The 13,391-nt window shown below is 34.6% G+C and overlaps 1 protein-coding gene across 4 annotated transcripts in view; it reads left to right on the top strand.

The window, feature by feature from the left end:
* Positions 1-13,391, top strand: part of MYEF2 (myelin expression factor 2) — a 36,093-nt gene that overhangs the window by 17,622 nt on the left and 5,080 nt on the right. The window contains exons 10-16 of one of the 4 annotated variants that reach the window (XM_040226457.1): positions 597-698; positions 2,133-2,183; positions 2,464-2,532; positions 2,838-2,936; positions 3,226-3,297; positions 5,029-5,237; positions 5,317-5,368. In XM_040226457.1, the coding sequence (XP_040082391.1) occupies positions 597-698; positions 2,133-2,183; positions 2,464-2,532; positions 2,838-2,936; positions 3,226-3,297; positions 5,029-5,237; positions 5,317-5,368 (654 nt within the window). The remainder of the gene's footprint in view (positions 1-596; positions 699-2,132; positions 2,184-2,463; positions 2,533-2,837; positions 2,937-3,225; positions 3,298-5,028; positions 5,238-5,316; positions 5,369-13,391) is intronic. The other 3 variants (XM_040226460.1, XM_040226458.1, XM_040226459.1) reach the window with 3 other exon arrangements.

Raw genomic sequence — 13,391 nt, 5'->3', positions numbered from 1 at the left:
TTAAGAGAAGTAAAAAGAATACTGGATTTAGAGACATAAAACTTGAATTCTAGTGTTAGCTTAATCACATAGCATTTTGCAAGTAACTTAAGGTCTCAAAAATTACCTCATCTATGCATGACAGATATGAAAACACTTAAGATACCATATAAATATGTCAATGATAAAACTAGGTAATATAACATTCGCTTTATTCAATATTAAGTTTACTTGGTTGTTGACTTTTTAGTTTCTTCTGAACCATCTAAAAGTAATTCCTAGATTTTAAGAGGGTCTACAGATTTAATACGTACATATTTTAAGATATGTAGGTCATTTCTAAAGTGATTCAGAATGCTCTTAGTATTTCATTACTCTTTCTCAGTATGCATTTGATTGTGATATAAGATGAATCTGCTTCATAAAACACTTCTCTTTAATAAATGATATAGTAATGCTTCAGTGTGCTACGTTTCAATGAAAGCAAGAACTGTTAATCTTATTTACAAATTTTCAAACTTTTAGAATTACTGCTATAAGCATAGAGCTTTAAAATTTTCAGTGGCAGTTAGTTGATCAAATATGAATTGATAATAACATCCTTATTTGTGTTTTAGGTGGTCTTGGAGGCATTGGAATGGGACTTGGTCCAGGTGGACAACCTATTAGTGCCAGCCAGTTGAACATAGGTGGTGTAATGGGAAATTTAGGTCCAAGTGGTAAGTATTCTAACTTTATTATTTTGTTTTAAATGATACATTTGCTAGATTGTAAAGCTTATACTTCCTAGTTTGTAATAATGTTGAAAGGACTGTAGTTTATAATTGAATATTTAAGTTGTTACTTTAGTCTGAAAAAGGAAGGAACCCTTGAGAGCAGAGAACAGGAAAGAGATTGGGCAAAGGTCAGGAGGGTTCCTCTGAGGCCAGCCATGTTACAGTTAGCCTTTTAGCACTGTGGATTTTGAATTGTCAAAGGAGAATATTCACTATTGTCTGTGCCTTGTATATCATGGATATACTTTCTTTGTGGAATGGGTGAAATACTACCATATTGTAAGCAATTTAAATTTGAATATCTAGTTGGGAAGGTAGCTTTGCAGATAGCTGTTTGACTCTTCACCTAGAGTAATCTACAGTTTATCTTTGAAAATTAATTTTTAAGCTTTTTGGTTTCAGAACCCTTTTATAAACTTTTAAAATTTGTTGAGGACTCCAAAGTGCTTTTGTGTATGTGGTTATATTTGTCGGTATGTACTTTATAAGAAATTAAAAATTAGAACTTAAAAATTTGCATGTTTAAAATAATAATAAACTTATTATATGTTAACATAAATATAGTCTTTAAGAAAACAAAAATTAGAAGAGTGATATTTCACCTTTTTTTGCATCTCTTTAATGTTTGGCTTAATGCAAGATAATCATGCTCTTACATTTGCTTCTGAATTCAATTCATTACAATACCATCTATTCTGGAAAATTCACCTTATACTCAGGAGAAAGTGAAAGTAAAACAGTCAATATCTTAGTATTATTTGAATAGTAAAATAGTTTTGATCTATTGAACCCTCAAAGGTCCCCATACCATATTTTGAGAATTGCTATTTTAACTGATGAACTAATAAATGCTCTCTGGTTTCTGTTTTTGTTGAGGTGCTATAGCTACAGTTTAAATTGTGAGGGTAGTTAAAATAATCATTCTCATCTAAACGGGTGGAAATTTTCTCCCTTACTCTTAGGCCTTCTGCCCTCCTAAACACATACTATTTTTATTCTTTAATTTTTTACTGCTCCCTTAGCTGCCATGTTTGAAGGAGACCTGATTTCTCAATCTGCTGTAGTGATATTTGTGTGTGTGAGCTGAAAAAATAATGAACTCTTGCCCAATCCTAGATATTCTCTAACCGAATGAGAGCATGACCAGTGAATTTTGTTTTCTTGACTAATGAATTTTCACAGAGACCTTTTTAAAGACTCTTGATTAGACAACTGCTATGGCATAGCACTTTAAACCATCCTGCCTGTGCCTTGCTGCTTCTCTAGTGTTCCGCGGTGACTAGACCAGCATTATATCTATTGTGCTCTTGCATTATGTCATTCTTTAGTCATTAAAATAAAGTTTATTGAAAGTAGATATTGTGTATTTTATTTAAGGTATGGGAATGGATGGTCCAGGTTTTGGAGGAATGAATAGAATTGGAGGAGGTATGTATAAGTATTTGTTCCTTTTTTTTTTTTTTTTGTATGTACCCATCACCATGTTGAGTGAATTAGAAATATGTTGAGAATTCTGAGGAAAACAAAACATGATTTACTATTGGTTCACGTCCTAAAGGCTGTGAGCAGAAATTTGGCCTAGTACATACTTAAGGGCTATGGAAGGTGATGTGTTATGAAGTTTACTGATGAGACTTAACATTTACAAAATGCATGGTTCAGCTATACAATTGACAGTCACATCTCAAACTTAATCTTTATTTCATAGGAATTGGGTTTGGTGGTCTGGAAGCAATGAATAGCATGGGAGGATTTGGAGGAGTTGGTCGAATGGGAGGTAGGTAATTGTATATAGTGGGATATGTGTGGTACATTTCATTTTCCTTATTATTAAAAATGTCCCCCCTTTACTTGGGGATGGATACCATAGATATTTTCAGAGGATGTATGGGCACTAGGGGATAAGGACAGATATAGCAGGACTGGGATATATGTGGCATAGAAAGTAGGTTGGGTGAATCACAGACTTTCTGTATTGTGACATTTGCTGTCTTTACAGTTTAGTTTCAGTAAGTTCCTAAATAGATTACTGTTTATTGATAATACTTGAAAAAGGGTTAATTTGTTGCATAATCTTTTCAGAGCTATACCGTGGTGCGATGACTAGTAGCATGGAGAGAGATTTTGGACGTGGTGATATTGGAATAAATCGAGGCTTTGGAGATTCCTTTGGTAGACTTGGTAGGGCTGGCTGTTTACTTCTCCTTTTCTTTTTGCAGGTTATATTTTTAGAGTTTGGCTCTCTTTTTTATGAAAAAGTAGACATTTAAAATGTTTCATGTAGTTTATTACTTGAAGAAAAAGACTAGAGATTTTAATGTACTAGCTCTCTTTTTCAGTTACATATCTGAACCCTATTTCTAGAAGACTTTGTATTTTTCAGTTTTTATACATCTTCTGAGAGCATAGTACTTTGGGAATTTTAAAGTATGATTATTAATTAGTATATTATCTTTCCATCCTTGTTTAGGCAGTGCAATGATTGGAGGGTTTGCAGGAAGAATAGGAGCTTCTAACATGGGTCCAATAGGATCTGGAATAAGTAGGTTTAAATTTTACTAGAATTTTATAGTAATATTTGAGTACTTGCAAAAAACTTTGCAAGAGTAGTTATTGTAGTATAGTAATACTTTGTTCTTAAATGTTACTATGACTTGTAATTTAGAGAAATTTTGACAGTTATTGAGCTTTACTGTTTGAAATTTCTAAACTAACTTTGAATTTTACTTCTTTGACATTTCTAAACACCAGAATATGTGTTTAATGTCACCCAATTCAAGAACATTTATTCTAGCTAATGAATCTGGGGATTTTTCTAATCATGTGTCAGGAACAACATTAGCTTTAGCATCAATTTTGTTTCCTTGCTTATATTGGAGACTAACTTATTTCATTTGTGAGCAGCTTGTGTCTTCTGGTAAACATGGGTGAATTGCCTCAGATCTAACACTTCTTGAGACCTCCTGAGTTTGAGGGCAAGATTGAAAGAGATGCTTATTTCCTTGCCTCTTAAATCTTTCCATGATAGAATCAAGAGTACCATTGTTGCAACCCTAGAGAATTCTAAATTTCTTCCCTGTTTCCACTAGTACATTTTAGAACTTACATTAAGCCTTAGCACAAGGCTTATAATTTTGACTACTGCTGAACCATGTCTGTGTGAGCTCTCCTTACTTTATTGACTTCCTTTACTTGATTGAAATCTCACAAATAGGAAACACAGTCTACTTGAACTGTTCTAAGAGTGAGTTTAAAAAAAATCTTGTCAGTGGAAGATACTTACTCCATTGTACCTTGCTTCTCATTTTATTCTTTTCAACATCTTTTGTCAACCTTGGCTATTTATTTCCTTGTTAAATATAATATCCCTATCTTCCTTTTTCACCTCAGTGTTTATACTTCTGTTCCCCTAATTTTATATTTGTTATTAACAGAAAACCAATTTGAGGGTGATGTTAGTTTTTAGAATGGGGATACTAGAATAGCTATGAGAAACAAGGATACATTTGAGAAAGAGTAGAATTGGACTAAAGAGGATTCAACTTGAATATAGCAATCAAGTGGGTATGAGATACAAGCTAGATTCTCAGGCTCTGGCTAAAGGGATGTGATTGTGTTTTTTGTTATCTCTACAAGTTCTGTATAACAGAGAGACTAAAGGTTAGGTTCTTTGGTTATTGGAAATTGAGTTGATAATGTAAGGAGAAATTATATGTGAGAAAAGATACTGAGATAAAAGGTAAGCTAGGGAAAGAATATTATGTAGGACAGTATGATGAGAGCAACAGTTGATGTGTGAGTTGTAATTACTTGAATTTATCCCATATGTCTTTGTTCTAATAATTACTAAACTTGGTAATATTAGAAAATGAAAATGAGGGTAAAAACTACTATAACATTAATGAATATTAACAATTGGTAGAAAATCTATATTATGTTTTATGATATGAATATAACTTTATAGAAGTGTATATGTCTAATGTAGTTATACAGTGGCTAGAACAAACTGATTGAGTTAGCCATTAACATTCAACTAACTAATACCAAATTAAAATTCGTTCCTTGGAAGATTGTTATATCACATGTATGAAAATAATTTTATGTTTATATATTGTCTAATCACATAAATAAATTAATTTTTATCTCCCTTTCTTTCTCAAAAATGATTGTCTCCCTCCTTTTTCCCTCCTTCTTCCTCCTCCTCCTTTTCTTTCTGCTTTTAAAACAAAAACGCCAAACTCCCAAATCCTCCCTTCCCTTCTTGAAAATCCAGGTGGTGGAATGGGTGGCATGAACAGTGTGACTGGAGGAATGGGGATGGGACTGGATCGGATGAGTACCAGCTTTGATAGAATGGGACCAGGTATAGGAGCTATACTGGAGAGAAGCATCGATATGGATCGAGGATTTTTATCGGGTCCGATGGGAAGCGGAATGAGAGACAGAATAGGCTCCAAAGGCAACCAGATATTTGTCAGAAATGTAAGCAACTAAATGTAAAGGATACTTAAAATTAATTTTTTCCTTGTATATCTGTTACTAATACCTTTTTTCATTCTAGCTGCCTTTTGACTTGACTTGGCAGAAACTAAAAGAGAAATTCAGTCAGTGTGGTAAGTATGCCAAACTGTAGATATATTGATATTGACTATGGAAGAAAAATTGATTTTAAACTTTTAAATACTGCTTAGATCATTACCTTTCCAGATGCTTATTCCTGGGTTAATTCCACTTCAAAGAAATGAATTATTTTGCTACCCTCTGACATAACAGTAGTGCATATTAGTACTAAATAAAAAGATTTAGAGTAGAGTTTGTCATTGAGTAGAGTCTTTGTGGATAAAGAAGGTGCATATTGTACTACCTGATTTTTAAATGGTTAATATATCATCATTGGTTGGATTTAAAAGGAATTTTTTCCCTGTGGGAAATACTGAGGAGTGGTATTTTTTTTTGTTTATGATGTAGTGCAGTGCATTGTCAGTATGACCCAATGAAATCCTAAAGTGATTTCTAAGTGATATGGAGTTAATAGATGAGACCCGTTCTGCACACTCTTGTCACTTGTACAACTCAAGTAGCTTAGGTGATAGGTAGCATAGAACCCACTGTCTAGAATACCTTAGACAGGTACATGTTGTTGGCCCTTCTGTTTCTTTTATAAACTGTTCTTGGCTATAATGATACTACCTGTACAACCATAATATGTTCATTAGCTCTGTAGAAAATTAGGTGGTTTATTACTTTTAAAAGAGGGCCTTTTCTTGTGATGATGAGAGAATTAGTGCAAGTGGAACAAAGTAACAGATTTCCTGCTAATATTTGTCTGCTCTTGCATCATAACCCAGAGAGTATAGTCATTAATAGTAAGCCATGTAGGTGGCATATAATGATGAAAAATGACTAAATAAAAGTGATACATTCAGCCTTTGAGAGCCCTGGGATTTCTTTGGAAGGAATGATGCTAAAGCTGAAACTCCAGTACTTTGGCCACCTCATGCGAAGAGTTGACTCATTGGAGAAGACTCTGATGCTGGGAGGGATTAGGGGCAGGAGGAGAAGGGGACGACTGAGGATGAGATGGCTGGATTGCATCACTGACTCGATGGATGTCAATCTGAGTGAACTCCGGGAGTTGGTGATGGACAGGGAGGCCTGGTGTGCTGTGATTCATGGGGTCGCAAAGAGTCGGACACGACTGAGCGACTGAACTGAACTGAACTAAGAGTATTTGGACTATTATCTTTAATTTTTAGAGATCGTGAAGGGGATAAGTTTCAGTGTTCTCCTGTAAAAGTAGCCTTTGTCGCCACTATCACAGTGATAGTGATCTTTTGGAAGCTATAATCTGAGAGTACTTTATACTTAACTTTCTTATAATAATCTGTTCACATGTTTTTTTTCCCTCCCAGATAGAGGCTTTTGAGGGCAAGAACCATCATCTTTTTATTTTAGCATCCTTCATTGCTTCTGTACATATAGTAGGAGTTTATTAAATGTTTATGAATGAGTTAAGCATTCTGAAAAGATCTTCATTCATTTATTTGCTTATTTAGTCATTAATTAAATCTCCAAATACTATATTTTTGGCAGTCTGCTTGTCATTAGGATTAGAAAGATATTAGTAAGATATTACCACTGCCCTCAAAGAACATACAATATGAATCTGTCTATAACGTTCTAGTGGCTCCTTTAGCTGACTGTCCTCTTATTTATATTTATGTAGTTTATTCAAAGAAGAGAAACATAATTTTTCTTGATAAAAAGATTGTTGTAAATAAGTCAGCTAGTAGTAATAGTTGCTACTAAGAGAAAGCAGAATTATGAAGTTGTTTTGAGGTATTAGTAGTCTTTGTAGGAGTAAGAAGATCTGCCAGAATGAGTAAGCAGCGTTTAGCCATGAATCCCATAGACTACAGGGAAGTGAACATATCAGGGCCTTAGTGAAATACATCAAATGAGGGAGCAGTGGCAGCAAGTATAGATAACCCCTGCTGTTGTAGTTTCAGTGAAAAAAAAACCTCCAAATATCATATGATTAAGTAGAAGTGAAACAAGATAAAGAACAAATGGTACAAACAGTGACATCAATGGAAATGTGACCAATATTGAATTGACTCATTTTTGTCATATGTAGGCAGATTTCCTTTCGAGATCAGACATTGTAGCACATTGAGGTCTTTGGTGGGCTTCTATACTTACTGGCATTGTTTTGACAGGAGGACATCATTGACTCAAAAACATGTTTTAAAAGGGAAAAACTAATACCTAAATCTACACTTTAAAAATCTGTACATTTTAGCTAATAAAGTGGTTAACTTGGTTATTTTAGCTCTAGTCTTATGTCCCTTGTTGATCACTCTGTGTTATATCATGAAAGTAATGATATTTTTTTGTTTTCTCAATTGTAAAAGCATCTGATTTTAGATTTATATTAAGGTAATATAAGAAATTTCTTACCATTTTCCTTTTTTAAACTTACATTAGTGGAAAGGAAAATAAGTTCTGGTAATATAGAATTAAGTGTCCAGCTGTTGACAACTATGAAAATTATTTATTTGGCTTGTATGAACTGAACAATTTTCTGCCAAATCACTTTATTTATTTACTTTTAAATCTTAAGAATTTTTCTTTCTTAGAATGAGAAGTTTGTTTTTAATCTGCTCCAAGCCTTTAGTGGCCCCTTTTGTAGTATAAGTCAGTGTTTTGCTTTTTTTTTAACTCCCTTGGGCCCAATGTAAGTTAAGTGTATTCTCTTGGTTACTTACTAAGAGTCTAGTGGTACTCCAAGCTCTCTGCTAAAATAGTAACTGTCAGCAAATGACCCATCAGCAAGCCCTCTGATCATTAAATGTCTATAGTGTTTAGTTTTCCTTAATGGGGCAGTTACAAAGGCTGACAAAATGTAGTATGAGTTATATAACCCTCAATACAGCATTTCCTCAGCAGATAAAATACAGGAAAAAAAATCTGTTCAGATCTCCAAATATAACAAGATGAGAAGTTAAGTGAGAATAGTAAAGTAGATCTTCCTTTATTCTGCTCAGTGTAATTCCTCAGAATATGCATTTTTAAGAAGGCAGACTATAATATAAGTGAACCATTTAGAGTTGGATCCCACATAGGTTTAGATTATGCTAACGAGGTCAAATAGGCATAGCCTATCAAACTTCGTATAGCCTGTACCCTTTAACTGTACTCAGTGGTCTAGTATGATGCAGGACCATAGCATTGCAGTGCAAGGAAAGCCCATCTTAACTATTCCTGCTCTAAACTGTAACAAATGTAACATTGCTCTACAGGTTTCCATAATGTAGTTTTCTATATCAGTTAGAAGATCTGTTAACTGCACAGAAAACAGAGACTTGCGGTAGATTTTATTTACTAAAATACATGCTGCTTCCGTTGTGGCTCAGCTGGTAAAGAATCTGCCTACAGTGCAGGAAACCTGGGTTTGATTCCTGGGTTAGGAAGATCCCCTGGAGAAGGGAAAGGCTACCCACTTCAGTTTTCTGGCCTGGAGAATTCCGTGGACTGTGTAGTCCAGGGGGTTGTAAAAAGTCGGACACGACTGAGCAGCTTTCACATGCTGCATCAAGCATGACTAGTGTACTCAAGATTAACATAACAGTAAAAATAATGCAGTAAGAGTAGAAACACAATATGAAGAACATTCACAGATAATCACTTTCTACTGTTTGTAAAGAAACACTAAAACTTTTTTGTCTTCTATTTCATAATTATAGTTTCTTGTAGAATATCTTGATTTTGCATTTTTTCTCCCATGCTTATGTTACAGCTATACTTTGGAAGTCGATTTTATTAAACTATTTAAATATACTTTAACTTGGCCTGTTTTGGGGTATGCTTTTCCATCATTTTCCAGAGTATACCCCACAAGATTAGTTAATAGACTGAGTTAAATAAAGTAGAAAGGTTTCTTTTATTGCAAGGAAGTCATTTTTGTAGTTAGTGTATGTAACAGCAATATCTTTGATCATTGTAATACTGATTTCTCATTTCATACTCTTTTGTCCTGTTTGTTGTTGTTCAGTAGCTCAGTTGTGTCCTACTCTTTGCAACCCCATGGACTGCAGCTTGCCAGGCTTCCCTGTCCTTCACCATCTCCTGGAGCTTGCTCAAACTCATGTCCGTTGAGTCAGTGATGCCATCCAACCATCTCATCCTCTGTCATCCCTTTCTCCTCCTGCCTCAGTCTTCGGGTCTTATTTAATGAGTCGGCTCTTCCCATCAGGTGGCCAAAGTATTGGAGCTTCAGCTTCAACATCAGCCCTTCCAGTGAATATGCAGGGTTGATTTCCTTTAGGATTGACTGATTTGATCTCCTTGCAGTCCAAGGGACTCTCAAGGGTCTTCTTCAGCACCATAGTTCTAAAGCATCGGTTTGTCCTATACGGTTGCTGAAATAGCAGTCCTATTTTATTTTTCTTGAAATCACCTAAGATCAGGAGATTTTTAAGTCATTTAGGAGTCCTCAGATCATGGAAAAAACCAGGGAAATCTGATAGTAATCACTTAAAGCTAAATTTTTTTCTCCTCAATTATTTATCTTTAGAAAAGAAAATATCTCTATTGGTGTTTTTATGGAATTAAGAAGAAACTTGGATAACAGAACTTTCCAGTTCTATGCCTAGGAGCTGTTTAGGGCAGTCTAATCGTGAAACAAGTATCTATAAGTCACTTTCTCTATAAGCCTAAGTGTCCAGAATATAAGAAAATTCACTTATCTTAGCTGATAGACCTTGTCAGCTGGAACAGCCTTGTGATCATTGTGAAGTCAGGAATTTGGGGGTCTGAATCATGATTCCTAAACAGAGGGAAAATTTAAGAGGAAAAAACGCAGAAACTTTTCCTGGGAGATTAACAGATTTTTGCAAGAGACAATTACACATTTTCCTTTGAAGTTATGAAGATTTCTTGGTTGAGTGAACCTCAGTATTGCTGTTAAATCTATGGTAGGATACTTAGGATAAGAAAAACCCTGAATTTTTAGGTAAATTTAGGAGAACGAAGAACCTTTAACCTTAAAAGCTCTTGAATGATCTCCACAGTCCTTTTCAAAGTCACTGAAAAATGCTGCCATATACTAAGGTATGCTTCTTTAATTAAACTTGCTTGTTTTCAGGTCCCAGCATTTGAGTTACTAAGAGGACTCTGGAAATTGCTCTGCATTTATCTTTAAAGCTTTTTTAAAAATACAGTTTTTTATTTCATTTTATGATATAAAATGTTTCATTTTATGATATTTATTAGAAAATACAATTTCTGTGTATGTTTTTTTACTTTTTATTCTAGTTTCATTGAGATATAATTGACATACAGCACTGTATAAGTTTAAGGTGTACAGCATAAATGGTTTGACTTACACATGTAAAATGAGTATTACAAGAAGCTCAGTGAACACCCATCATCTCATAGAAACAAAGAAACAGAAAACAAATTTTCCTTGGGATTTAGGATTTTTTCTGAGGATTTATTCTTAACAACTTTCATATATAGCATATAATAGTGTTAATTATATTTATCATGTTGTACATTACATCTGTAGTACTTATTTATCTTATAACTGGAAGTTTGTACCTTTTGACTGCCTTCTTCTAATTCCCGCTCTCCAGCCCTCTCCCTGCCTCTGACAACTACAAATCTGACCTTTTTTTTTTTTTTTTTACTGAGTTTGTTTCTTTGCTTTTGAGGTATAATCTACAACTCTATGTTAGTTCCTGTTACACAACCTAGTTACTCGATATTTCCCTACTTTTTAGATGATCATCTCAATAAAGTCTAGTTACAATATATCACCATAAAAAGATGCTAGTTATTGACTGTGTTCCTCACATAGTATGTTTCATACCCGCGATTCATTTATTTTGTGATTGGAAGTTTGTATTCTTAATCTTCCACTCAGACAACCTTACCTGTTGTTCTCTGTTTAACTGTTTTGTTTGTTTATTTGTTTTTTAGATTCCACATATAAATGAAATTATACAATGTTTATCTTCCTATGTCTGACTGATTTCACTTAGCATAATAACCTCTAGGTCCATCCATGTTGTTGCAAATGGCAAGATTTCATTCTTTGTTTATGGCGTTTTTAGTTTGTTTCCATATCTTGGCTGTTGTAAATAATGTTGCCATGAACAAAGGGGTGCATAGATCTTTCTTATTTTCCTTGGATAAATACCCAGGAGTGGAATTGCTGGATCATAGAGTATTACTATTTTTAATTTCTTGAAGAGTCTCCATATTGTTTTGTATAGTGGCAACAACAATTTACATTCCTACTAATGGTGCACAGGGGTGGTTTGATTTTTACCAGTTGTAGGTTAAAAATTGTTTGGATAAACTTTAACCATTGTAATATAATTTCTCTGGAAATTAGTCTGTTTTAGAACTTTTAGAAGGGCCTTCACTGGTGGCTCAGTGGTAAAGAATCCTCCTGCCAGTGCAGTGGACAAGGGTTCAATCCCTGGGTCAGGAACATCCCCTGGAGAAGGAAATGGCAACCCACTCCAGGATAATTGCCTGGGAAAACCATGGACAGAGGAGCTGGGCAGACTATAGTCAATGGGCTCATAAAGAGGCAGATGTGACTTAGTGACTAAACAACAAATAAATTTTAGAAAACAGTTAAGGAGAAGGCAGTGGCACCCCACTCCAGTACTCTTGCCTGGAAAATCCCATGGACGAAGGAGCCTGGTAGGCTGCAGTCCATGAGGTCACTAAGAGTTGGACACGACTGAATGACTTCACTTTCACTTTTCACTTTCATACATTGGAGAAGGAAATGGCAACCCACTCCAGTGTTCTTGCCTGGAGAATCCCAGGGGCGACGGAGCCTGGTGGGCTGCTATCTATGGGATTGCACAGAGTTGGACACAACTAAAGTGACTTAGCAGCAGCAGCAGCAACCTGGGTTACAGGTCATGGTTTTGGCTCAGTGTGATATAATGAATAGTTAATAAAACTTGAACCATTTAATTAGCATTAAATAGATGAGTAACTGTTGGTTTAAAACAAACAAACACAGTAATGGGGCAAGGTGTTGATGGATGAATAAACAAAAGTAAAAAATAGTCCAGGATGTTGTAGAAATCATTCAGATCAAAGTTTAAACAGGAAAAAAATCTTACTCTTGCACTCAGATTAAAAATTCATCCCATCATGTGGAAAGGGCTTATGCAATTTTTTGATAAGCCTTTTCTTTTACCTTCCTCCCTTTTCCTTTTTTTTCCCTCCCTTTATAGAACTAAATATGTCTGACTCTTTGATTTTATTGCCAGACTAAAGTTAGCCCATAGTGATCTGGCAACTACATATTCAAAGGGAGGGAAACACTATGGTAAGTAGTTACACACCTCATTATCTAAATCTGTGTGAACTGGGTTATCATACATCCCTGTTTGCCTGGGGATAGTCTCAGTGTTTACATCTGTTATTTGTGTGTACTTATTAATACCTCTCCCTTTTACTCTCAAGTTTCTGGTTTGGATGGTGGGTTTTTATGGCCATATATTTTTATAAATGATATGCATTTATTTCAAATGCCAGTCTCTATAGAGTCAGTAATGATATTAACTCTAAACAGAACCATTGTCTGGTTTCCTTCCTCCTCCTGAAAGTTCCTCTCTGAGGTCCTTCTTTATGCTCTTGTCATCATCAGTGTTTTCTACCTTTATTGATTTAAATCTATAGTATCTCTTCCATGTCTTTTTCCGTAAATACTTGGTGCCACTCTTAGATGTAGAGTTCAAATTAAGATATTGAATAAATGACTTTGCACTGTGGTTGAAAACAGAATTAGCGGAGCCCTTTGTGGACCTGGTAAAATTCCTGGGTGGTGGTTACTGTTTTCAGGGATAAACAGTGATATGGAGGATAAAAGGGAAAGAAAAGAGATTAGGGGATTTGAGTATAAAACAAGAAATTTTCAAAAAATAATTTAGTTCGGATTTGTGTTTGTTATTAGGCATGGTAACTAGGTATTGTTTTGTGCTAGCTTACCTTATCTTGCTATAAAATTCAAGTAAAGATTTACATTAAAATTTTTCATTTTAATAAAATATTAAATCCTAAGCAAATTTATTTTTATTTCAATTTTATATATTATAACCTTTA

Source organism: Oryx dammah, unplaced genomic scaffold (assembly GCF_014754425.2).
Source record: "Oryx dammah isolate SB20612 unplaced genomic scaffold, SCBI_Odam_1.1 HiC_scaffold_26, whole genome shotgun sequence".
Lineage (NCBI taxonomy): Eukaryota > Metazoa > Chordata > Mammalia > Artiodactyla > Bovidae > Oryx > Oryx dammah.
The sequence above is the reverse complement of the archived record's forward strand: the minus strand, read 5'-3'. Positions and strand labels throughout refer to the sequence as shown.